This window comes from Sinocyclocheilus grahami, unplaced genomic scaffold (genome assembly GCF_001515645.1).
Source record: "Sinocyclocheilus grahami isolate Dianchi unplaced genomic scaffold, SAMN03320097.WGS_v1.1 scaffold240.1, whole genome shotgun sequence".
NCBI lineage: Eukaryota > Metazoa > Chordata > Actinopteri > Cypriniformes > Cyprinidae > Sinocyclocheilus > Sinocyclocheilus grahami.
Window position 1 is genome coordinate 857029 of NW_015505419.1, and position 27099 is coordinate 884127.

Genomic DNA, 27099 nt, shown 5'->3' on the forward strand with positions numbered 1-27099 from the left:
CTTTCAAATTAAAAGTGACAGTGGAAATACAACCTATATCCTCTTTTAAGGTTATATATATTATATCTCTGAGATAAACCATGGACCACACATAATGCATGCAAAAGATAACAGTGTGTGAACTTGTGTGAAATCTTTTTTTTTTTTTTTTTTTTGTGCTGCGTGAAAGCAGTTTGTGGTTTTCTTGTTTTTCTAAAGATGGCCATCAGAAACGACCACCGACCACATCAGCACCATATATAGTAATCGTAGATAAACGGGTCACAGCGGGACGGACATACATCCTGTGTGCATGTGAGTGACCGGTGCCATTTTTAAGTCATTGGTGTAACACTGCCTCTGAAATGCTTCATGACCACAGTGTTAATGCATCGGAAAAGTGAGAATGCAGAAGACCATTGCATACGGAGACCTCTTCTGCACTGTAAGTGTGAGTAGGCGTTTGTGGCAACCACATATTAAACACGTGACTATGTGGAACAAAACTACAACCTGTTTAAAAATAGATGACTATATGTAACTTTAATGTAAGGTTAAATCTGCACCTATGCTTTTTTTAATAATAAACAAGAGCATACCTACAGACACAAAGTTTTTATTTAGGTAATTTATTGAGGAAATCAAACCCACTTGTGTTGATGGAGCCTAATTATGTAATTAAACATCTGCTGCTATAGCACTATAGCAGAATTGTTTATATATATAAGTGTTAACATAATACTATAAATATTAACTAATATAATTAAACATCATTTGTGTATGTGTATTAAATTATTTGTTAAATTATTTGATTAAATATCTATAAAAAAAATTTTAATAAAAACATGCTTCACATATATTTGTTAATTGTTACAATAATATTTATCTACTATAAAACAATGGTTTTAATTTTTTACGCTTTAGCTCCCTCTTGAGGATTGATACAGTTAGTGATTAAAAATTAACCAACAATACAGATCACTTAACTGAGAAAGATTAACTAAAATTAATCTTATTTCCACACAGTCCTGAAAACCTATACAAGCTCATCTGTTATTTGCCTTCTCTTTACTAAAAATAAATCAGGATACGATTAAGACGTCTGGTACAGTTTGGTTTTACTGTATCAGTTTATTAGTAGTTATCACAATCCTTCCATCACAAAATGATCACATGATCGTTTTAATATACTGTAAATACATTTATTTAATCCAGATTATTTCATATGAGAGTTTATTGACAACGAAGGCAAAAACACCTTTAGAGGGACAAACAAAAAGAACAAGGCTTTGGGCTTTCCTTTCTGTCCCCTCACAATGTGTACCAGAGAGATTGACGGAAGGACCGTGTTCACACAGACACACAGGGCCGATGCACAGCTCTGAAACTCTGTATTACCTGTTTTCATGCATTCTGGCATCTTGTTGTCATGCATGTTATTTACAGGTTCTGTCCTCTGACTTTCCTCAGTAGCTGTTCTCGTGACCCGTTAAAATGTATAAATTGCTAGTGGCTGAAGGGATTTCAGTTGGGGTGCTTTGCAAAACAATGTCTCTGTAAACCAAGATTTGAGAAAAAAAAAAGACATTACGAAGAATGAAATGAAATTTTTATTCAAGTTAAAAAGAAAACAATGAGTTAAGGTGGAAGAGAGTCAATACCTGTGCGTGCCTAAAACTTTGAACACTCGGCTTTCGTCTGTGATTTCCTGTGTTACCTACAAGGACACATGAGGATGACTATTTTTAAAATGAACATTTAAAATCTATAAACGATGACAATATGTACTGATACAGATTTAGACAGGTATGTCAGGTTAGGTGCTATATTTAATTTTTGACAGGAATGAAAACGAGGCTGTGAGGGAAAGTCTTGCCATTTTTACAACGACACACACTTTATAAAGCTTCTACATTATGTAATTTTCACAACTCACAACTTTCAAAACTGTTTTATGAAATATATGTCTTTCGAAAGTTGTTTTTTTTTCAGACAGACATTAATTTAATCTGTACTTTTTCATTCCTGTCAAAAACTAAATACAGCTCTACCCTGACTACGGTCTATTAAAATGCACAAAGCATCATAACTCTTTACCTCACAGTTGTGCAGACTAAGTCCTTTAAGCCCATGTTTCCAGAAAGCTAAAACACTTTCTTCTAAACAAACTGTTGAAAAACAGCACATGAAAACTTATGCCACTTGTATCATTTCATTGTGAACAGATACTATGTTTTCCTATCATGTCAGGCTTAAAAGTACCTAAAGTCTCAATAGGGAAGTCAAACTCCAGTTTGGATGCTAACTCCTTGCTGGGGACACCCTGCATATTGACAATCTTCACCGTTTCTAGAAGATGACAGTGAGAATTCATTTACAATACAAGTGCCAGTGCGTGCTTTAGAAGTTGATTCATGTATTACTCATACATATAAATCATACATACTTTCCAGTGCAATTAAAACCGTGTCTCTGTCCAGCTGTGTCACTTGTACAGCTCTTATTGTCTCACTGTCTAAGGAAAGGCACAAAGATCACACATTCACACACGTGTCAATGAATAAAACATTGTAAGCCCATACAAAATGTGTATGTTTTTCATATTTTCTTTACTTAGAGGGAAAAATCTGTTGAATTCATAGGAATGGGTTCAAATGCGATGTTTGCTGTGAAATGCTTCAGCCCTGAATTCATGCAAGTTTAGCAGCCAGTCAATCACTTACCTGGCTGAGGGTTTGGCGTGCCGTTCAGATGGATGATGTCAAACTTTAGCTGTCGTTCGTTTTGCTGTTGGAGGCTTTCCTGGACGCCCACACAGAGCTGAGGAAGCTCATCTGTCATTAACACCAGCAGCTCAAAGATGGGCAATGGGTCCGGCAGGGGCACAGCAATGTGCTTCAATGAGAAGACGATAAGAAAAGAGAAATGTGATGAGAGGACGACTACAAGTATTAGACTCTTATTAGTGAAAGCATAATAGAGTTTGTTTGGTAGCAATAAATCATTTACTTGTAAATAAAATTGCCAAATATTATTTATTGTAAATTCAACATCAACATAAAGTTATAAATGTTACATTATGCAAACAAGTCTATTAACCCTGTAAAGTTTGACATATGAAATAATAGTTAAAAAAACAATATTTGAAATGGCAGTCTGTTGAGCTTTTAGATAAAATCTTTAAAAATGCATATATGTTTTTTTGGTTTTTTTTAGTATCATATTTGATACAACAGACTTTTTTGGCTCATATAGTGTGTTCAAGGAAAATATGGTGCTCATAATAAAGGAGGGAAAAAACACCAAATAGAGCAAAAATATGCAATTTGGTGCAGCTGCTGATATTTTCATGGTCAGAAAGTAAGATGAAATTCGGATTGCTTTTAAAGTAAATCAATTAGATAATTTTAGCAGACTTCATATAAATATCAGTTGCCACTGTATCTCCCAATAATATGTCTTAAATGATATTTAAATCACTTTTATTGTGGAGGGCAAAACATATAATGCAATACAATGATGATCGAGAGATGGACAAGTACCTCAAAAGCCTACCGTATCATATTTGAATAATTTTTTATATATTCTTTAAAAAAATGGATTATCAGGTAAATCAAGGTTGCTTCAGTCCAGCAAGTGTTCATCTTGAAATACTATAACAAGTTTTTATAGCAAAAAGACATGTGAACCACAACCTGAAGGTGAAAAAGGCCTTTTACTTGCTAAAAAATATAAACCGTCAATCTGACGACAGAAGACATGCATTTAGAGATAATGTATCATATATGATACAGTAAGCTTTATAGGGTTACTGTTACCTTGAGGTGCATGAACTTCTGCAGTGGTTCATACCACAATAGTAGCACAAGGCCAGAGGGAACTGCAGCGCATAAGAACGTGCTGTCCGTGTATGGGTTACGAGCTGATGAAGAAGAATCAAGAAAACATGGCTTTTACTATTTCTCCATCTTAACCAATAACAGAAGGTCAGCAAAGACATTCATCAGGATAAAATGAATAAGCATTGATCTATTATGATGAAGGAATTGATCCTCACCCACGCTGCACTTCCGACATCCCTTGGTGTCTGCAATCTTCACTGACACAGCAAACTTCCTGTGAAAATATTATTTTGAGTTCCAAATGAACAACATATAAGCTGAATTATTAAACTTGTATGTGTTTATGTGACCTGTGGATCATCCGTTCTGTGAAGCGGTTGGTGCCGAGGGACAAGTGACCCTGTTTCCTCTGCAAGTGCCCTCGCTGCTCAAACAGAGCTGTCAGTCTATGAGAGTAGAGATGAGATGACTTACCTAAAAATAGAATAGGATAGAATTGATTTGAACAAAACAGAACAGCAGTTCACAGCCCACTGAGGTGTACATGTACAGTTTATTTATTTATTTAGTATATGATTTCTAAAAATTACTGGTTATCACAACATCTAATACTTCAACCATGTAACTATACAAATGTTACGTACCAGAGATGGACATTAAGACATTGTTCATGACGTAAAGCCAAGTGCATCTCTGTGGAAGCAACTGCAATGGAGATCAGGAGTGAAAAACATATTAGTCATTCAAAATAAATGTTTTCTCTCTCATGTTGTATGACAGAAACAGCTATTGGGTAAAAATACTAAATACCTTTTCTAAGGTGTCTTCATGCAGTTCATTTAAGTTAAGGATATAAACACCCTCCTCCGCACCCAGAATTAAATACTGATCTATGAGGAAATGATTGATAAATCAAACAGAGTTCAATAATACTCTGATTCTGTATTACGTTTTTCAATCTATATTTAAATTACATTTTATTTTAATCACAATTCTGGATCAGTAAGATGAATGGAAATCTGTACCTCTTGTTTTGGGCAAAACCCATATTTCTGCACAGTGAATTGTCAGTGGACATCCGTTAAATACTTTAGTAAAACAGGCTCCCATCTATGCAACATGAATTATACAATGTTTCACAAATATAGTACATCAGATGTAAGTTTTAAGATAAATTCTTAGGTTCATTCATAGATACTGGGCCCAAAGGTGCATTAATGATAAACTAGTCTTTAATTATATATTATTATGCATAATGTCACACTCAAATTTAGTAATAGTCAGGTTTAACACTTTTAAAGATGTTATTAGGTGGTTAAACTTACATAGACTTGGGGAGTGGGAGGAAGTCCATGAGAATCGGCTCTCTATGAATTAAAGGTTAAAAATACAAGGAACCAGTTTCTATATGATTTTTAGTCTGTCAGTAATACTTTTAGTTACTCAAAAAACATACAAAATGTGTATTAACATATATAATAGGTTTTTGAGATCTGTCCATGGTGCTGAAACATCTAATGATGTGATAGATGTAATGAAATAACACCAAAATATTTGATCTAATAATGTTTCAACCAAGTTAAATTAATTTAAAACTACTTAACCCCTTTGCTGTCACCCCCTATTTTCGGCATGGAGACACAAATGACATACCCAAAATAAAAAGGTTTCTATTCATCAGGCTTTCTGACTAGATACATAATCAACATATGTTCACAAAGCTTACACTTCAAAGTTTACTGTTCAAGAATCAGAATTACTCAGACTGTTATGATAATAGAGATATATAAGCTCAAACATAAAATCACAAATAAAAATATCAAAAAATATTTTTTTATATTTTATAATAGAATATTTTATTATATTTTATAATAAGTCTACTAATGCTTCATTTCAAATTTCAGGACATAATCTCTAAAACTGTGAATTTTATGAAACATTTTTTAAGATCATGTCATGTGTGTTTTTAGAGAAGGCTAATAAAATAGATTTATGGCCCTCTAAGCTCTCCTGCATGCTGCTTCCTCATGTCTGGCTTGGCAAACTGCCCCATTCATGATTCTATTGTTGTCACGCAACGAGCCTTTCACACCTCTGCCAGGTATGAAACAACAATAATCTGGGGCCGTTGCCAATCTTTGACAGCTAAGGGGTTAATAGTGGTTGACTAATGTAGGTTTTTCAATGACCAATTTAATGTTGATATATTGAGATATCTACCGATACATAAAAGACACAAAATCTGTACAAGGAATGCATGTGAATCAGTTCTTTGTATCTGACACTGTGATTGATAAAAGGACATTAATGTAGCTGAGATGTATTAAAGTGTGGGATACAAACACACATAAGTGTAAGTCTGTTATTTGTAACATCCAAAATTGTGTAACTCACGGAGTCCTCTGTTTTCTTCCTCATGGTGCTCCACTCTGGAGAGAGAGCCGTGTCTCTGCTGAGAGTCCTTGTAAGAGTCCTCTGTTTGTCCTGTGTGTCATTATGATCAGGAACACAAGGGTCGCTGCACCAGTGCCGCACATCCTGACTGCCTGAACACCTCAACAACACTGACGAAATGTTTTTTTGTCAGTGAAGAGAGAAATGTTTTAAAACCTTGTGTGGTGAATTTCCCGTTGTCTTTTACTTTATGTTCAGATAGCAATACCTGATTTTGGACTTAATACAGTTTCAGGGCAAAGAGTAGCACTAGGTCGAAGCGTAAGGTTCTTGTCCTCCAGATCAGAGTCTAAAGAGCTCATGGGAGGAAGTGATGTCGTAGCAGAGATGGGTGGTGGGCTGAACAGTCCACTTTTCCTCTTACTCCACTATGAAACATCAGAAACTGTTTACAGCCTTACATTTTTTTCTATAATCATAAATTGATCATTAGGAAAGGTTCACAAATACCTCAAAATGTGAGAGTCTTTTTACTGTCAAACTCCTAAAAAAGAAAGAAAGTTCAATGACAGAATATTTGTCACACACATGTGCAAATTATATTTCTGCAGTTGAGTTTTAAATTGTGCATAAAACAGGTACCAACAAATTGTGATTGAAATAATTATAAAAAATAAAAAAGGAAAGTAGAAAACCAATTTAGAGAGAGGCTATGACTAGAAATACACACACACACACACACACGATATCTACTGACAAAAAAATAATAATCAAGGCATCATTTCACTTTTTAGCTGACTCTTTTTTTTTGGGCAACAGATGTCACTCCACAAGATGGCGATAGAATATAAGTGTGTCCCACCTCTGCTGTAACTCCTCCTCCACACTTTCCAAAAGACCCCTGCAGCAATTAATACATTTCAGATGAAAGGTTATAATAACCGTTTAGTCCGTAGTGCAATTATAAGTCCACTTAAATCAATCAGCAGTTCAGCACTCACAGTGACTCTGGTTCATCTCCAGATAGGCTCCAATCATCACACGATCCCTGAGAACATAAACATTCTTGATTCTTTCTTTTTTTTCAAGTGATAACCATGCATTATGACACAATATTTTATGAAGTGTAAAAACACGATATCTACTGACAAAAAAATAATAATCAAGGCATCATTTCACTTTTTAGCTGACTCTTTTTTTTTTGGGCAACAGATGTCACTCCACAAGATGGCGATAGAATATAAGTGTGTCCCACCTCTGCTGTAACTCCTCCTCCACACTTTCCAAAAGACCCCTGCAGCAATTAATACATTTCAGATGAAAGGTTATAATAACCGTTTAGTCCGTAGTGCAATTATAAGTCCACTTAAATCAATCAGCAGTTCAGCACTCACAGTGACTCTGGTTCATCTCCAGATAGGCTCCAATCATCACACGATCCCTGAGAACATAAACATTCTTGATTCTTTCTTTTTTTTCAAGTGATAACCATGCATTATGACACAATATTTTATGAAGTGTAAAAGAATGTGGATTGTGTTTTGTTTGTCTCATTGGCTTATAGAGAACATCACAAAGAGAGAGCAATAAAACTGACCAGGTCAGGATAGGGTTCAGTCTCTTTCCTCCTGGGAGGGGTAAACTTGACCTGGTCAACTGAAACAAACAACAAACACATTTTACATATTACTACACTTACAGTCTTCATTTATCCATTTTTACCATTCAAAAGTTTGGGATTTGGTATTGTTTTTGAAAGAAGTCACTTATGCTCACCAAGGCTGCATTTATTTGATCAAAAATACAGTAAAAACTGTATTATTGTAAAATGTAAAAATGTTTCCTGTTTTAGTATATTTTATAATGTCATTTATTTCTGTGAGTCTGTCATTTTTCAGCATCATTACTCCAGCCTTTAGAGTCACATGACCCTTCAGAAATCCTTCTAATACTGTATGATGTGGTGCTTGTGAACCATTTCTTGTTATCAATGTTGAAAACAGATCTGCTGCTTAATATTTTTGTGGAAACTGTGATACATTATCTTGCAGAATTCATTGACGAATAGAAAGTTCAGGAGAACAACATTTATTTGTACTAATTAAAAGAATTGTTTGCAGAATAAAAGTATTAATTTCTTAAATAACTAAAAAATCTTACTGACCCCTTTTGAATAGTAGTGTAAATATCCATAAATCTGGACAATATTAATCCATATTCAGTAATCATGTTGTTCAGATTTTTTAACATGTTAGAATGTGATTTCTATGGTGTTCTTGTTGGTTGCATATATGTTAGACCTCCAAGAACTTCATATACGTACATAGTACATACAGTAGTTTGAACATCACTTCCTCGTCTGCCCTAAAGAAGCTTCATTGTCTGTCTGCCTGTGAATGCTGTAATCTTACAGTCAAGACGTGTGACAATGGATTCTCTGTAAAAGTGGCCTCAACTTGCCACACGATAACACACACACATGCATCGCACTCTCCGATTTGGCCTCGAATGTGAGCACTGGATCCAGTTCACGCAAGTGAGTGTGTGAGGGGGATGGATAAGCACATGTCATTAGACGTGTGCTAAACAGTACCAGCTCTATGAGTTGTGTGTCTATTGACATCACTGAAGTTACGCTCAATAGCAGCCTTGTTAAAGCAGCACCTCCTCTGCTACACTTCCATACATTCAACTTTCTAATCATGCACACGCTGCAATGAAAATAGACACTGGAGTGACAGTGAACTGTCAGAAAACGGATGAAAGTCTGTCAGAAAACGGATGAAAACATAATATAATCAAGAAACATTTGAAAAGATATGGCCAAAAAATGTGTTTGCTACTCATTTTTACAGATAATACATGATTGTGTATCAGAGGTTTTTAATTACTTATTCTGGTATAATGTAAAATATAACAAATTATAATGTATAATTCTGGTATAAAGTAAAGTATACAATTTAATGATAGCAAATAGGATGCATATAGTATTCCTGAATACAAAGACTTGTTTAATCAACTAATTACTCAAAATGTCTTTCCAAGAAAAGAAAAATAGAATTTAGGCACACTTATCGGCTGATACAGACAATATAAAAATATCGAGGGGTGAGAACCAGACCGGCGTAAGTGACATTTCACCAACTTTACAGGAGGGCCAAAACAAAAATTTACTATAGTTTGATCTGACTTTGTGTATTGATTTCAATCGTTTATAATAAAAATTCATACACGCATAGATATACACATTTAACGATATACAAAAAATCACATGCGCCTTTTTGGCACCAATGTTTTATTCCATGCATTACATTAATGAGTTTAAAAGAAATAACTATCTATTGTGATAAAATAAAATATGTCTTTCCAAGAAAAGAAAAATAGAATATAGGATACAAAAATAGAATTTAGGCACACTTATCGGCTGATACAGACAATATAAAAATATCGAGGGGTGAGAACCAGACCGGCGTAAGTGACATTTCACCAACTTTACAGGAGGGCCAAAACAAAAATTTACTATAGTTTGATCTGACTTTGTGTATTGATTTCAATCGTTTATAATAAAAATTCATACACGCATAGATATACACATTTAACGATATACAAAAAATCACATGCGCCTTTTTGGCACCAATGTTTTATTCCATGCATTACATTAATGAGTTTAAAAGAAATAACTATCTATTGTGATAAAATAAAATATCACATAAAAAGTCCTTATGTCAAATTAGTTAATTGAATGTGATTAATTTGACTAAAATATTAATCCCAGTCACTTAACAAAATGGATGATTGAAAAGCCTTTACAGATGCCTTCCCTATGAAAAATAAAAATACAGAAATGTATTTGAAATACATTTATTTAATTCTAAGTGTACTACATACATTTACATATTATTTACATATTACTAAACTGGTATACTTAGAGTCTGCTAAATTAGAACAACAAATTTTGTGCTTAATGCACTGTAATTGTAAGAAAGTAGTGCTGAAGTCCAACAAAAGATACACTGAAGTATATTTGATTGTGCTAAAAGTTAGGTACACTTTAATGGGGTCATATGATGCTATTTTAAAGATCATTATTTTGTGTATTTGGTGTAACAGAATATGTTGACATGCTTTAATGTTCAAAAAACACATTATATTTCAAATACTGTACATTATTGTAGGTCCTCTATGCCCCGCCTCTCTCAAACACGTCGTTTTCAACAAAGCCCCTCCTTTGACAAGCGCAGTCTGCTCTGATTGGCCAGCTGACCCAGTGCATTGTGATTGGCCGAACACCACAAGCACGCGTCATAAATGTAACGCCCCTTACCATAATCGCGAGCTTCAGCTTTCAAAATAAATATCAAGACAGTTAATAATGTCGTTAGTTTTACCATCAGTTCAAGCCCGAAAGGGCAACAGAGTCACGTGACAGACACAGTGATGATGCAGTACACAAGCCGCGAGACAGCTGACGTGCTATGATTTCTGATAGACAGTTCACTCTCCTGTGATCTGACCCTGTTCCCCTCTCACTCACACACACACACACACACACTGCGCTTACTCTGCGCTGCGCAAAACTCCGCATTTGAACAGTCAATAGCAAATACTTAAACTAATAACAAAACATACTTACAGTCGCTGATTCAGAAGGGCCAGATTGTCATAGCAAAGTCTGAATTTACCCTTTTTTTTTTTAGAAATAGCCTTTGTGCACAGCCAGCCTTGTACTCTTCTAGGTTCAAAAAACTGTCGTCCATAAAATGCGTTGCACAAATTCGAACATCTGGGTTGTGCTGTTCTGTTGTAAATAAATCTTAACCAATGATTCCTAACTGCATCTACTTCCGGAAGGCCAAATAAAGTGCTTTTGCTTTCGCACTGAAACACAGTGTCTCCCTGACATGCTGCTTCAACACTAACTGCGGTTCCTGAAACCACGCCTTCTTTCTTTGCGTGCACATTTGGGCGGCATTATGCTAATATTTCCACAGTGACGTAGATATGTGGGGGCGTGTTAGTACGAGCCGTTTTAGGAGGGCGTGGTTGACTTAACTTTTATAAAGAATATCTCTTTGGATTTGAGACTTAATATCTTACATTTAAAGACCAATATTATTCAAAGATCCAATATTATTCAAAGATCATACAATCCTCACTAATAGTAACATTAAAATACATTTTTATGTATATTGATAAGTTTTGTGACATATGAATATACAATAAATAAAGCATATAAAACGTTAATAGATTTGAACTAGTATGAAATAAATGTATTTTAAATACAGTATATTACGGTTTCACTAGGGTTTGTAATAAAAATTATGATAGCGAATGATACTGAAGTAATGAACTGCATAACTAATTATTATCTACAATAATAATAATCCCTTCTCTGCATTCTCTCTCTTGTGGCTAAGCAGTAACTGAGTGCCTATATGATGAAATATACCATTAGAATGTAAGTTATTGGTTACTACCCTGCTAGCAAGCTACACCTCACTGACATTGAATTGCACGTGGTATCAGCCATTTTGACTCATGTGCTATCCACAGGCTTTACCCACAATACATTTCTCAATGTATCTCAGTGGCGTACGTGCAGTTACGCCCTTTTGGCACCAACTGGATTAGTAATTTCAGAGTTAAGTCTTTTGGTTTCTAATGAATAACTCCAAAATTATTAAGAATTCACTTATGTCCTTTCAGCAGTAGAAAGAGCTCATCAAGAGCTTTCATTTGATACAGTATATATATATATATATAATCTCTCAATTTCACCCAAAATGTCACTTACGCCCTTCTGGTTCTCACCCCTCGATATATAAAGAATTAGGACTGAATAGTGTATATTGTAGTATGTTAATAGTATGTTAAATATAAATGGTAATGTACAATTTCTATTGGAAATAAGGACAATGTTAACCAGAACTTACATTGTTCTTCTGATAAACTTCTCTCCACTGGCATATGTTTCCCTTTAGACTGGATTGTATCTGGGGCTGTATCGTTTGCCTTTTACACACACACAAAAATATCGCCACAAAAACTGACATGAATATTTGGAAAAAACATTAAATGACTTTATAAATTAGGGAAAGGTTTCCCAATAATCCTGAATCATGTGCCTCTCCTTAAAATGTTCTTTATTTATCCTTGTTTGGACAAATATGTTTTTGATGACATGCAGATATGAAAGTAAGTTGAAATAATTTAAGTAATTTTAAGTAAGTCATTTGAAAGCTTGCACATGCTTTTAAGAAATTCTGTCTTGCTTAATAATTTATGATGCAATTAAATTAACTTCCTAAACAAAAAAACTTTTAGAAGACCTTAGATCAGCTCGGATTAGACGGCATACTGAATTTAACACAGATGAAAACGAGGCTGTGAGGAATAGACTTACAGTCTTTACAAAGGCACACACTGTATAAAGGTCCTAGAGCATGTCATTTTCACAACTTGACTTTCAAAACTGTTTTATGCAGTTTTCATCTACTAAATGTTTCTGCAGGAAAAATGCTTTGTCAGCTAAACAATATATTGTTAAACAACCGTACAATACATTAAAAAAACTATACTTTTGTCCCTCACAGCCTCATTTTCATTCCTGTCAGAAATTAAATATGGCACTATCCTGTATTCCTGTGTTCATGCCATGTCAAAATTACCATAATTATATAAAAGTTGCAAAAGAAGTTTTGCATAAAAACAAGTAATTTCTTAGCCTGAGTACATGAATAGCTCAGAGTAGAGTTGATATCTCATAATTACAGTAATTGCAATATAATGTGAGTGTGTCTTATTCTCACTTCTTCATTCTCTTCAAGACTGGGTGGATGATGGAGGTCTGGATTACTTGCCATGTCCAGTAGCTCAATCATCAATTTTCTGGTGAGTAACTGTGTTACGAAAGGGTGCTGGGGAGAGAGACAATGGCAAAAATGATCAACTTTTCGAGAAATACAAAATGTATTCAAATGCAGTATTGTACATTTAATGTTCTCTTGTAGGGATGCTCCACTCAGGATTTTTTCCGCAAAACCAGAAAACCGCAAAAATCCAGATTTTATAATAGCTTTTACTTAGATCTGTTATATACATGAAATGCATCCTATCAAACCATTATTTAAAAATAAATAAATACATAAAAACATGTTTCCTTGTGCCTTAAAGCTTTAACATGTTTTATGACCGCACAAGGAAAGTTATTATAGGGGTATGTGATATTCAGTGGCAATGCTAATATTAACTTTGATTTTTGAGTTTGATTCATCTGTCACCTGGAGAAGAGTTTCTGCTGTCGGCCTCTTGCGAGGACTTTTGATCAAACACATTTTCACAAAGCTATGAAACCCTGCAGACCTGCAAAGACAAGGACACAAACCTTTCTCCAATCATGTCAGGTACTCACGGGAAAGCTTGCACTTTTCTTTACTTTTTCCATTTCTAAGAGAAATCTCCTTTCTTTCTGTGGGGTTTTGAATCTTACCATTTGCTCTTGTCTTTTAGTTTGGGAGGCTGGAAGCTGCTCTTAGACATCAACATCAGAGCTCTACAACAGAAAATAAAACCTCACTTCAAAAATGCTTTGTTACAGGGTATTTTCTGTGAAATGAGTCATTCTGACCGCATGGGATGAAGGTCAAACATAGGTGGCTGTAGCTCTGCCAATTCAATGGCGGTGATGCCCACTACCCAGATATCACACAGATGGTCATATCCACCCTTCTTTTCCACTGCAGCCACCTCAGGGGCCATCCTAACAAAACAAAGACACATTTCCTTTAGACACCACAGCCTGCTGTCAGTCTGATTGTCTTTCAGAATGATGCAAAGAGTAAAGGAGTGAATGGAAAAGGGGCATATGGAAATGTTTGGATCATGCATTCTTTTTATGTTGTTGTGCATTGTTTAAAACCTGTAAATATAATAAAATCACAGACACACACACACACTACCATTCAAAGGTTTGGGGTCTTATGCTCACTAAGGCTGCATTTATTTGTATTTTGTAATTTAGTATTCAAAATACAGTAAAACAGTAATATTGTGAAATATTATTGCAATTTAAAATATATGTTTTCTATTTTATTATATTTTCAAATGTAATTTATTCCTGTGGTGGCAAAGCTGAATTTTCAGCATCATTACTCCAGTCTTCAGTCTTCAGTAATCATTCTAATATGCTGATTTGCTGCTTAAGAAACATTTCTTATTACTATCAATGTTAAATGCAAAGTTGGAATTGCCCCACTTTATAGAAACAGCCTTTGTGCACAGACACATTGTAGTCTACTCTACCAGGTTCAGGAAACAGTCCTCCATTAAATGCGTTGCACACATCTGAATATTGTGCTTTCATAACGAAACAAACAGCGTTTTCACGACATGGCGGCGGCGGCAACAACAATATTACAGCGAGAATAAAAGATACACCTTCTTTTTTTGCGTGAACATTTGGGCGGTGTTATGCAAATCTTCCCACACAGTGACGTAGACATGTGGGGACGAGTCTTAACTTTTATAAAGACTATCTCTTTGGGTTTGAGACTTTAGTCTTTGCAACTTTAGGGATCTTATCTTTTCACAAACAGCTTGTAACACTCCAAAGAGAAACGAAAACTTGAAATCGCATCATATGACCCCTTTAAGATGCGTCATAATAACTCTTCCCTGTGATTTTCAATAGTCTCAAATGCTTGCACAGAATTTGAATGTTATTTACTGTATACCTTGGTAGATATCCTGCAGTGATCCTCCCCCACAGTATTCCATGCAGATCCACAATTTAGTATTCCTGAAAAGTTGAACAGTTCAGTGCCTGGACTTTTGAGTCAATGCACACAAAAGATTTTCAAAAGATACATACGCACACACCCATAACTTACAAACATGACAAGAATCTCATAAACATTTTGAAAGCTTGTGAGTGGGAATGCATGCCTTTGAAATAATATTCGGGAATGCACAAGTCATCTAGAGCATGTGCTGGCACGTGTCGGCAGCTATTTACAAAACCTATTAAACATGTCTGTGTGATTTGTGCTCCATATCTGATTGTGTAACTCTGCTTGTATAAAACATGTTGTGGAATGCACCTTTCTATGCCCTGACAACTACTGGAGAAATACCAGGCAAGGCACAAACATTACCGTACCTGTGGTAAGTGCCATAATAGGCCACAATGTTCTTATGCTTACACTCCTTCATCATTGTTATCTCCTGCTGGATAGAGGTGATGTCATCACCTGAATAAAGAGTGAAAGAACAAGAAAAAGAGTATATACTGAAGACAAAATGGTCTATAATAACAAAATATTTAAAGTATTTGACTAACTATTCCAGAAAGCCATGTAAAAAAATAACTTAAATTCATGTGACACAATGCAGTCCAATCATTTTTAAAGTAGTAGTGCAGTGAGGCTTCTGAGAACTATAATTATGTGTAAATATAGAGCTCATTACAATATAAATCCTTCATACAAGGAATCGATCCAATAAAACCTCTATAATTTTGAGAGATTAGTTAGAAACAGCATTTGCCTCTAAATGTTTACTGTATGTTCTCTACAGCACTGAAGCATGAAAATCTCCCAATATGCAAATGTGTTCTGGTCAAAAACTTATAACATTAAAACTACTCACACACCTGGATCCAGTTTAACAATTTTGATAGCAGCCATTTCTGAGCTCCTAATGTTTCTAGCCTGAAAGAAAATAGATAACATTACACGATGAACTGGAAAATCTGATTTCTTTTACAACAATATTAATTATAAAATGGATAATTAGGTTTAGCTACATTTCAACAGCTGATATGCATTTGTGACTGTGCACAAATTTTATATTAATAAGTCTATACCATTCAAATGTTTGGAGTTGGTCAGATTTTTTGAAAGAAGTCTCTTATGCTCACTAAGGCTGTGATTATTTGATCAAAAATATAGTAAAAACTGTAATATTGTGAATTATCATTACAAATATATTAGTACTGTAATATAATTTAAAATTGAATTTTTTCATGTAATGGCAAAGCTGGATGTTCAGACAGTCTTCAGTGTCACAAATCATTTAGAAATCATTCTAATATACTGATTTGTTGTTCAGGAAACATTTCTTATTATTATCAATGTAATAAAACAATTGTTATGCTTAATGTTGTTGTAGAAACCATGATACATTTAATTTATTGCATCCTAAATAAAAGGCTGTAATTTCACTTACAGTTAAACTAACTAGCTATATTACCTGGAAAAACGAATTGTTTAATTGTGATTTATTATTATTATTAATAATACAAATACATGTCTTAATGGAATTAATAGAACATTGTCACTTATCATATGGCTATATATAGCGATGAGAGACAATGTACTACAGTGATTTTACTATGGTTTTTAGATGGTTTTAGGTTTAAAAACACATTTCATTTTCATTTGTTTTGGTTTTCAAATAAACATTTGACAGCATACGTAAATGAGCAAATGTAACATAGAGGTGGGTAAATGTGACTTTAAGGCCATGTTTACTTTGGTGAAATGCTCGGGATGCTGTAGAAAAGCCAGGAACAGATCCAGCTCTCCTGGCAGGCATCTTAATGACAAATATCCTAGTGTCAGTGGCAGCCTCACTGTAACCTTGTCCTGTAGCTGCTGCCAGGCCAGGAGACCGTATGATGCTGCACCATTAGTTAATCACTCATTCTATTTAGGAAGGATTCTATCAATTTACTATAAAACCACTAATACCTCTTGCCCAGCTGATATGCATCTGTGACTGTACACAAATCTTATATGAATAAGTCTATACCATTCACGTCCCTTATGCTCACTAAAGCTGCAATTACTTGAGCAAAATATAGTAAAAACGGTAATATTGTAAATTATTATTACAACTATATTAGTCCTGTAATATATTTTAAAATGTAATTTATTCATGTAATGGCAAAGCTGAATGTTCAGCCAGTCTTCAGTGTCACAAGATTCTTCAGAAATCATTCTAATATACTGATTCTATTAATTTCCTATAAAACCACTTATACCACATGCTGAGGATTCATCAAACTCATTTAACTGTGGAATTAAAGGAATAGTTTCTCCCCCCCCCCATTCCAGAAAGCCATGTAAAAAAATAACTTCAATTCATGTGACACAATGCAGTCCAATCATTTTTAAAGTAGTAGTGCAGTGAGGCTTCTGAGAACTATAATTATGTGTAAATATAGAGCTCATTACAATATAAATCCTTCATACAAGGAATCGATCCAATAAAACCTGGGAATGTACTTTAGTACATATATGTGGATACCAATATGTGGATGAGTCTGGGAACCTATTTGAAGAAATTTTGCATTATCACTTGCTCACCAGTGGATCCTCTGCAGTGAATGGGTGCCGTCAGAATGAGAGTCCTAAAAGCTGATAAAAACATCACAATAATCCACAAGCAATCCACATGACTCCAGTTCATCAATTACCATCTTGGTAAGCTAAAAGTTGCAGGTTTGTGATGAACAAATACATAATTAAGACCATGTTTAACTTTAAACTGTTGTTTTTGGCTAAAAAAATGAGTCCTCTTTCACTGGGGAAAGCAATATTATGACAAATATGTCAGCGGATTTTGATGAGAGGATAACAGGAGATGGACTTTTCCCACTTTTTACCAAGCATTATTAAGGACTAGAATTTTGATCAGAAACAATGGTTCAAGGTTAAAATGCTTTAATGGTGGATTTGTTTCTTACAAACATGCAGTCTTTCACTTCACAAGACATTCATTGATGGACTAGGCTAGTGTGGATTGCTCATTGATTATTGTGATGCTTTAATCAGCTGTTTGGACTCTCATTCTGATGTCCCCCATTCACTGCAGAGGATCCATTGTTGAGCAAGTGATGCAATCATACATTTCTCTAAATCTGCTCCAATGAAGAAACAAACTCATCTACATCTTGGATGGCCTGAGGGTGAGTAAATATATTCAGAACTTTTTTATTTTAAGGGTAAATTCTTCCTTTAAATAGCCAACTCATGCACATTAAAATATATTCTATGCATACAGAGTGGTTCATTTAATACTCATGATCAGGCCAAAAAGTTTTCAGGAAAGTGGACTTCCATTTTTGCTTTCAGCGAGTCATAAACATAACAAATTGAGCATTCTGGACAAAACCTGGAACTTCACTGAGCTACCTTCCTGTTGTTTATCCTGGCATGCCAGAGAGCTTCCCGTCATGACTAAAGCGACAGTGTAACGTTCTCGTAATGGTTTAACTGTGCAACCTGAAATAACGCAACCACAACCCAAGAACAATGGCTTGTGTTGGATATCTGTCCACACTTTGACCAGAAATCTCCAAAGCTTGTTATTCTTTATGTTGGCATAGTCAGACCTGACAAGTCTATCAAATGCAAAACAGACTGTTTTGTTCAAATGCAGCTGGGAATCCTCACCATGGAATATTTTTAGATCTCGAGAACTTTCTGAGTTCAAGATGAGAGAGCTAGAGGACACTAGAAAGGATTCTTTGTGCATTGTGAGATGGGTATTGTAAGACTCACCCACTGAATTATCATAAAGTGGACTGTGTTGGGGACTGCTACACAAGAGTGACATGATCTCCACATTAAACATATATAAAAGAGACCAAATACACATGAAAACCAACAACATATTAGCACCTTACAAACTTCTTGAAGAATAACACTACCACACCTGCATGAGGGAGGCCTACATTTTAAAGTCCAGATTTGTAACATTCCACAAATGTTGCCGTTGTGCCAGCAGATTGCTCTTCAATCAAGTCAAATTTCTAAGCCAACCATATTAAGCTATTCCACATTAGAATCACAAACTACTTTATATCTGATACATTTTTAAACTATGCTTTTCTGTTTATGCAGGGTTTTGCACCTAAACTTTGAAGACAGACTGGCTGAAGTTACATGTTTTGTTGAGGAAATACCTAGATGGCCTAACAAAGACATTTCGACACAATAAAAATAAATAGTACGTGGATGTCAGTCTGAGTGCAGCATTTTGTGTTCACTGTGTTGGATGGAATTTGTGTCAATGCACACATGCTGTGAATTCTAGAAAACTAACCAATCCAGTCTGTCAGCTAACATCATGGATCTGGTTTCTTGAAATATTCAGCTTAAACAAGGAAATCAACAACAACAACGGAGTAAAAAAATCATGTCAAAGTTTAGCAAGTCTTCCCTTACAAGGTATCAGATGGTACTTTGACATTTAACATGGTGTTGAATGATAATCATATCATGGTACTCATATTCATGGTACTGGTACTCCAGATAATATAATTGCACTACGATGTCTAAATACTTACCAGGGTATCATACCCAAAGACAAAGTAATACAATCCTTGTACAGTAATACAATACAAACAAGTCATACAACCCCTTTTGGAAGATTTTTGTAAGTCTTCCAGAAGGAAAAGCGTTTTTCCCACGAAATCTTGACAACGCAACATGCATTAAATCAATCATTGCTTAAACACTCACCGTTGAGTAAAAAAATTAATAAATAAATAAAAATAAAAAAAACAGAAGTTCTTTCTCACCTTAAAGACATCTCCATAAGTGCCACTCCCGACCCTTTGAATAATCTCATAATCATCCAAGGGATCCAAAAATGAAACTCCTATAGTATTCATGCCTGCAGCTCTTTGTACATTTCACTTAGGCTATTCATGACAGCTGTCACACAGTTTGATGTGCAGCAACCTCATCTCATCCCTCTGCGCTGTTATCAAAAGTGGCGAAAAGAGATTTCATAATAAATCAAATGTATAGATTTATCTATAACGCAATGCAAAGCAAAAACAAATCTTCACATCCACTTTACCATGGAAATCACAGTCTTCGTCTTATCATCTCTCTGCTTGTCCCTTCTCACACTACCGCACCCGTAGACTCACAGCAGCAGTCCTTTGGATTCGGACCTTTTCAGTGAATCGGTTCGCAAAACTGGTTCGAACGATTCGTTAACGAATAGGGCTGAATAGTTCCGAGCGATTCTCGAGCAATTCGCTGACTGGTTGGAAACGAGAATGTCTCTTTTGAACACGTATGGAACCTCAGTGACGTAAAAGAATCGCCTGCTTTTCGAACGTGCTCTTTGAAATGAACCATTCTAAAGAACCGATTCGCAGACACGAGCGATCTTCACCATCACCAGACGCGATGCTCTTCGCTGCGTTTGCGCATGTGCACAGCATCAGTGGGCGACCACATTGCAACTATTTACAGACGACAATCCTTCAACATGGGTGACAGTAAATAAAGGGACGCACAAAAAACTCACTTGTTTTGTTCAAGTTGTTTATTTGGTGGAAAATACACTTTCACATCAAGAAAATAGCTTTTTAACTGAAGCACTGCACTTTGCATTTTTCAAAAGAATACTTTGCTATGACACTTGAGACCACATATGAAATCCAGCAGTTATGTGGACAATAACAAAACGAGTGCAAGACCTACATACATAGGCTGAAAATAAAAACGTTTTTTTCAACACATCATTGTATTGCAGACAAAATGTCTGAAGAATTGCATCTTTTCTAAAATCCTGTTAAAACAAATGATAATCACTTTGGCTTGTCGTAATTTGGATCTAATAGAACGTGTTGTAATAATACAAAATTAAGGCAAATCAATAGAATTACTTTATGCTATAAAATAATAAAGCAAATTTGCTGGTGTAAGAAAGTTTTCTTCAATGGGATATATTTAAATTCAACATTAGCTCAATTTGCAGGTAAAACGAATGAACTTCACTCCAGGTGAAAATATAAAAGTTTGAAAAAAATTATAAATGGGTCATTTTAAAGAGTTTTGCGCGGGCGTTTCATGAAGGACAAGGTGTAATCTCCAGAGGGTGTGGGTTTCTGTCTCTTCATCTGCACTTGGGACTGGGCTGTGAGCTGCAGTTTAATGGCACTAGAGTTGACCTTGGCCGCAGAGAGGAGCTCTTTCATACCCTTCATCTTCTCACTGTGGAAAACCACCACCGGCCCTCCCTGCACTACGGGTGGCTGGGTAGGAGAAGGTGTGGGACTTGGGGATGAGGGCTCATTTTTACCATCAGCCTCTTTACCTCGAGAGCTAGCAGAAGAACGTCTGCGTCCCACCTTTTTAGGCACTGGATTTTGAAGGGGCAACGGTGCACTTGGAGATGACGGTCCTGCTTGTTCATCTAACTTGGATTCTCGCCTCGTGCCCCGTCTACGCCCCTCACGCTGGTCTTCACTGGATTGGTCATCGTCATCCACTGGTTCTGCATCTTTGGTGTTGATTGACACTTTTTGTCTGATCTGAAAAAGAGCAAGTACATAAAGTGTGGTCATAAATGTCATTTTAATGAAACTTAAAATTAAGAAAACTGAGGGGTTTTACCTGTGCATCAAAGCGACTAAGGGACTGAACCAGGTAGGTGGCCCAGCCTACATGAAGCACTGGCGTTGGACTTCCTTCTTCCCATTTACAAATACCATCATAGAACCGAAGTAAGTGAGCAAAGCACTCTGGGTCCTGAAGGGCAGATAAAGCAGCTACCTGTCTGGGCTGGTCCTTTGAGGTAAAAGTATGAATAGAGGACAAGAGAAAGACTTGTTCACAACTTTGTTCTAAATAATAAAATACATATATTTGTAAATGTTTATTTTTATGTATAATTAAACAAGACCTCCTTTTCCGTTTCATCAGCCCCTTCGCCACCACTTTCAGCAGCAGCTGCTGTCTCTTTAAGGAGGGTGGGAATGACATCATTAGCGACGTCAAAAAACTCCTTATATATCTCCTCATCCTCCCTGTAGTAGTTGTAACTATAGACCAAGAAAAAGTTATGAAATTAAACATTACATTTTGTTTTCGACTTGACTAAAGCGATATTAAATTCCATAAAAAAATAACAATTTATATATATATATATATATACTATAAAATATTTAAAAATCGCTCTGGATAAAAGCGTCAGCTAAATGACTAAAATGTAAATACATATAAAGAATATATATATATATATATAGAGAGAGAGAGAGAGAGAGAGAGAGAGAGAGAGAATATTTTATTATATATCTACATAATAAAATAGAGAGAGAGGGAGTATATTTTATTATATAGATATACAGGTGCATCTCAATAAATTAGAATGTCGTGGAAAAGTTCATTTATTTCAGTAATTCAACTCAAATTGTGAAACTCGTGTATTAAATAAATTCAATGCACACAGACTGAAGTAGTTTAAGTCTTTGGTTCTTTTAATTGTCTCTCTCTCTCTCTATATATATATACACTTTATTTGTATTTATATTGTATATATAAATACATATAAAAGCACTTATACTGTATATAACAATGCTTACTGATGGTTACATTGTTTATAATACAGCAAGTCTGTCATAGCTCAAAGCAGCACAAACAAAATGAAAACACGTCAGAAGGACAGGGGGTAGGAGATAGCTAATGTTGTCATGAAGGAAGCGGAAACAGGAAGAGCAGGAAAAGGAAGTGGATGGGAGTGAGTGGGGGTTCTAGGCGTGCTTTGTGCAGACATCCTTCAGGATATTAGAATATAGTATTTTTAGCATTCTGTCCACTGCACTGTGTTTAGAGGGAGGAAAGTACCAGATTGTCTCTCCCGACAGGGACCAATGCCAAGGCTAAGACAGGAATGAGCTTTCTAAAGACAAACAGCGTGAGGCAAAACAGAAATGATCTTTAAAAAAGCATCATATGACCCCTTTAAGTCGCTGGGGTATATTTGTATCAATAGCCAACAATACATTGAATGTGTCAAAATGATCGATTTACTTTTATGCCAAAAATCATTAGGACATTAAGTAAAGATCATGTTCTATGAAGATATTTTGTAAATTTCCTACTGTAAATATATCAAAACTTAATTTTTGATTAGTAATATGCATTGCTAAGAACTTCATTTGGATAACTTTAAAGGTGATTTTCTCAATATTTTGATTGTTTTGCACCCTCGGATTCCAGATTTTCAAATAGTTGTATCTCGGCCAAATATTGTCCGATCCTAATAAAACATACATCAATGGAAAGCTTATTTATTCAGCTTTCAGATTTATACATCTCAATTTTAAAAAATTGACCCTTATGACTGGTTTTGAGATCCAAGGTCACATTTAGTTGTGTCCGATTATTATTTGATCAGAAACAACTACAAATTCTGTATCATTTAATGTTCAGATTTCTGTGGTGCTTGACTTACTCTTGCATTACTGAAGCAGCCTCTGCCCAGGCACCCAAAGCCTCTCGGACATTTCTGTGCCTATAATGATACCCTGCTAGATACATGAACGGGTATATGTGCTCGTTGTTGTAATAGTTTTTAGCCGAGTCAACAGCCTGGAATTTTAAAAAAAATACAGATTAGTGGTTTTTAATAATGATAACCTTGTAAATCTCTATCTTATAGCTAAAATCATATACCTTTAAGTGAATGGAGAGAGGGCTTTCCTTGCCTGTCACTGGTTCCTGATCTTCAAGGTCAGCCAAAGTGCCCATTGCCATAGGATACCTTCAACACACCCAATACAAGAGAACAAACATTCAGAAAGAGATAATTACAGTTAACAGTACATAACACAGAGAAGAAACAGTCAATGTAATGCAGGAAACAGAGGTTGATGTAGTGAAAGTTTAAAACAAATCAAATTTGAAGACATACTTGCTGGAGCTGGAGTAACTCTGTACTGTCTGTGTGCATATCTAGAGATGGATTGATGGCGCAAACCATGAATGCTACCTCCATATTCCTGTTGCACTTCATGTAGGAGCCTTTAAGATATAACCAGTTCTAAGAAAAATAAATGAGTAACAGATTTATAACATTTAAACTTTTTAACATTTACACTATTATTTAACAATTTGGTGTCAGTAAGATTGATTAATGTTTTTCTTATGCTCACCAAGGCTGCATTTATTTGAGAAAATAAATACAGTAAAACAGTAATGTGTGAAATATTATTTCAATTTAAAATAAATCTAAATACAAACATTTAAATAAAAGTCACTTTACTGTCACTTTTAAACAATTGAATGCATCCTTGCTGAAAAATAGTATTCATTTTATTTTTTTTAAATCATTCTCGCCCCAAACTATTGTATGGTAGTGTATGCATGGTGTTTATGAATATACAGTAGTTTATATCATCATGGTTTGTTTGTTTGTTCAACGCTATTCCAGCTTCTGTGGCTATTTTCATGGCAAGAAATATTATGGCTGAATTATATCATGTTTTTATCATTTATTTTTGCTTAAAACTCAAACTGCATTTGGCTTAACTCTGTTCAAAATCTCTTCTAAAGAGTTAACTGAATAAAAAAAAATCTCAATGAGTTAAAACCAGCACAATCTAATAAAACATGCTTAATGGATAAAGGGATTCAGCAGAGAGAACATGTTGGAGGATCTTCCCCTAGTATTAAAAACTTGTGTGTCATCCTGGAATGACCAATTCGACAGTGGGTATAAACAATCTGGTCCCAATGGTTAGAAAATTATTTTTCCAACATTGGGACTAATTTCATGGAATTTATTCATTGTATATAGATCCCACTCTGTTTTATAATATCATGGTAAACATGAATGATAGAACATTACATACCCTTTCAGTGATTCCAGCACTGACAGTCTGACCTCTTCTGTCTTCGTTGCCCTTCCCATGCCATGTGACCTCTGCAGTCTCTTCCCCGTGCTTGCCAAATATCACCCAGGCGTGGTCCTCCGAGAGAGCCAGATGAACATCCTTCAGGCCCAACACCTGACACGCAGATACCACTGCAAAAGCTACTCCTGAGCTGTCCAGCTTTGTGCCTTATGGAAAGAGACAAAACAAAAATGCAGTTTGAGTCTCAAAACCATTTCATTAAATATACAATATAACAGAGCCTGTAAGACTTTTGAAGTTCTACCTGTGATAAGACTGAAGAGGGACTGAATATGTGCCCTGTCCTTGAAATACGACCGGCTAAGACTGTTCCAGATCACATCTGAGACCTTTTTCACCAGCTCACGGCTGGAACCACCGGCCAGTTTGCGGTATTGTGACAGGTCCACAGCACCAAGAATCTGGGCGGTGAAGCGTCCGTAGAGGGCAGATATGAGATTCAGCTCTACAGTAGGGAAGCAAGAGTCGAGGCAGTCAGGTTTAAGAGGTTCAAAACGAACGCCCGGAACATTGACAGGAACAACTCTGTTGACAGCCAAGAAGTGCTCTACAAAACCCAGCACAAGGGACAGCAGAGCCAGGTCTGGTTCTGGGTTGCTAAGCTCAGACTCGAAAAGCTGCACCACTCCATCGATGCCCCGAAGAGGGAAATGTTTCTTCTGAGCCGACCGAATCCCCATGGTTAGTGGTTGAGTTCAATCCCAGTCTGATTAAATCTTAAAAATATAAATAAATGATTAACTACAATAATATGCAATACGGTGAAATCTTAATAAACGAATAAGGGGCTGCAAAACGAATTGCATTAAAAAATAAAAGTGTATGTTTACATACTATTTATGTGTGTACTGTGCATATTTATTATGTAAGCATATATAAATACACACATACATGTACATATTAAGGGGAATATGTTATATTTATATATAAAACATTTATGTTTATATATAATATAAATTATATACAAGTATAGATATGTATAAACATACATACAGGTATTTTTTAAGTATTATACATATATATGTATTTATATATACATAATAAATATACACAGTACACACACATATAGTATGTAAACAAACTTTTATTTTGAATACAGTTTTTATTGAAAGTGACATCCAAGTAACAGCTTTAATCAACATATTTCAGCCCAGTTTACTCCCTTGTTGTGTTCTGTAGATACAAAGAACATATTTCTTATCTGAGTGTCTGATAGTGTGAGCACTAGTTCAGGCTAATCTTTGTTTACCAGACTAAATCTACAAGGGGAAAAAATGGTTAAGTTTTGGTATTATACTTAAGTACTTTAATGGTGCTGCCTGCATAATAACAATTTGTTTTACTTAATGATCTCCTTTTAATTATGCCAAGTAGTGACCATAACTTAGGGGAATTCCCAGAGACACGTGTAAGACAATATCTGATGTCCCAAATATGAAATGTAACGTTAAATTTGACATGTAAAAGTTTCAATGCAAAATACAGCTTCTGGGCTGGCTGAACATGACATTAGACTGGTTTGATATGATAGCTTACTATAGTATTTGTTTACTTTATTCATACCGAAGGCAGAAATTTAACCCAGCTGTCTTGCTCTATAACAAAAAATAATGATATTACCAAAATGTAGCCAGTGCGTGAAATTTGAGCATGGATAACAAAGCAACTGCAACCCATGTGCGTTTATCTGCGTGATGATGCTGCGGCTAGTTAGCTAAGACTATTATCCGTTTCTGGTGTTTCTTTGTTGAAGTTACATCCACATGATTTTGTTTTGCCCCGTGCTTCTACCGCGCAGTAGACAGACAGACGTTTCTACAAACACATGAGACGTATGCAATCTGTTCGCATGTCAAAACGTTGCGTCGCCTGGATTATGCTTAGTGCTTTTGTGAACAGATCAGAGACACAAAAAGTGCTTCCTGTTGCCTAGAAGGTTTTTGGGAAATGTAGTCTCCTAGTGCATCTTTGCGGTTTATTGACGGGTGGCGAACTAGATTTTGGTGCATTATCGCCACCAATTGGACTGGAGTGTAAAGCGTCGACAGACATATTACTTAAGTTAAGAAGTATTACGATTGCTGTTAATTCTGTTTTTATTAACGATTTTTTTGTTCATCGTTTTCTGAGGGAAATGCGGTCAAATTTAGCCCTTTCTTCAAC

At 35.4% G+C, this 27099-nt stretch overlaps 3 protein-coding genes across 4 annotated transcripts; all 3 read right to left on the minus strand.

The window, feature by feature from the left end:
• Nucleotides 1-893: 893 nt before the first annotated feature.
• LOC107597876 (mitogen-activated protein kinase kinase kinase kinase 2-like) lies at nt 894-13836 on the minus strand. Of its 2 annotated transcripts, XM_016289071.1 has the most exons (23): nt 13705-13836; nt 13496-13577; nt 13025-13132; nt 12149-12227; nt 7813-7871; nt 7610-7656; nt 7078-7116; nt 6726-6759; nt 6484-6643; nt 6216-6385; nt 5147-5188; nt 4847-4931; nt 4632-4711; nt 4466-4526; nt 4172-4295; nt 4037-4095; nt 3798-3901; nt 2703-2874; nt 2426-2494; nt 2242-2328; nt 2077-2147; nt 1641-1696; nt 895-1533 (listed from the first exon to the last, which is right to left on the minus strand). In XM_016289071.1, exons 1-23 carry the CDS (start codon nt 13758-13760, stop codon nt 1446-1448), a joined length of 1932 nt encoding a protein of 643 aa, XP_016144557.1. In that variant the 5' UTR covers nt 13761-13836; the 3' UTR covers nt 895-1445. The 2 variants fall into 2 exon arrangements, with proteins under 2 accessions (XP_016144558.1, XP_016144557.1); XM_016289072.1 differs by lacking the exons at nt 7610-7656; nt 7813-7871; nt 12149-12227; ... (1 more) ...; nt 13496-13577; nt 13705-13836 and adding an exon at nt 7217-7263 and having other exon boundaries at nt 894-1533.
• A 1060-nt stretch (nt 13837-14896) lies between these two features.
• Nucleotides 14897-20152, minus strand: LOC107597877 (mitogen-activated protein kinase kinase kinase kinase 2-like). Its single transcript, XM_016289073.1, has 5 exons — nt 20085-20152; nt 19801-19982; nt 15865-15922; nt 15373-15463; nt 14897-15012 (listed from the first exon to the last, which is right to left on the minus strand). Exons 2-5 carry the CDS (start codon nt 19891-19893, stop codon nt 14937-14939), a joined length of 318 nt encoding a protein of 105 aa, XP_016144559.1. The 5' UTR covers nt 19894-19982; nt 20085-20152; the 3' UTR covers nt 14897-14936.
• A 422-nt stretch (nt 20153-20574) lies between these two features.
• men1 (multiple endocrine neoplasia I) lies at nt 20575-26844 on the minus strand. The gene is given in 9 exon segments (XM_016289075.1): nt 20575-21552; nt 21635-21808; nt 21924-22062; nt 23475-23611; nt 23696-23806; nt 23934-24062; nt 24874-25082; nt 25181-25652; nt 26557-26844. Coding segments are annotated over 8 exon segments (1824 nt in total). The 5' UTR covers nt 25617-25652; nt 26557-26844; the 3' UTR covers nt 20575-21063.
• Nucleotides 26845-27099: the final 255 nt, after the last annotated feature.

Excerpts from the sequence above, each read along its gene's own strand:
- LOC107597876 (XM_016289071.1), bottom strand. The coding sequence starts at position 13,760 with ATGTTGATGTCTAAGAGCAGCTTCCAGCCTCCCAAACTAAAAGACAAG. Across the intron at positions 4,096-4,171 it reads ACAGAACGGATGATCCACAG|GAAGTTTGCTGTGTCAGTGA; the intron begins GTCACATAAACA and ends ATATTTTCACAG. Across the intron at positions 2,875-3,797 it reads AGAAGTTCATGCACCTCAAG|CACATTGCTGTGCCCCTGCC; the intron begins GTAACAGTAACC and ends TTCTCATTGAAG.
- LOC107597877 (XM_016289073.1), bottom strand. The coding sequence starts at position 19,893 with ATGAATACTATAGGAGTTTCATTTTTGGATCCCTTGGATGATTATGAG. Across the intron at positions 15,923-19,800 it reads CTTATGGAGATGTCTTTAAG|GCTAGAAACATTAGGAGCTC; the intron begins GTGAGAAAGAAC and ends ATTTTCTTTCAG. Across the intron at positions 15,464-15,864 it reads AATTGTTAAACTGGATCCAG|GTGATGACATCACCTCTATC; the intron begins GTGTGTGAGTAG and ends CTCTTTATTCAG.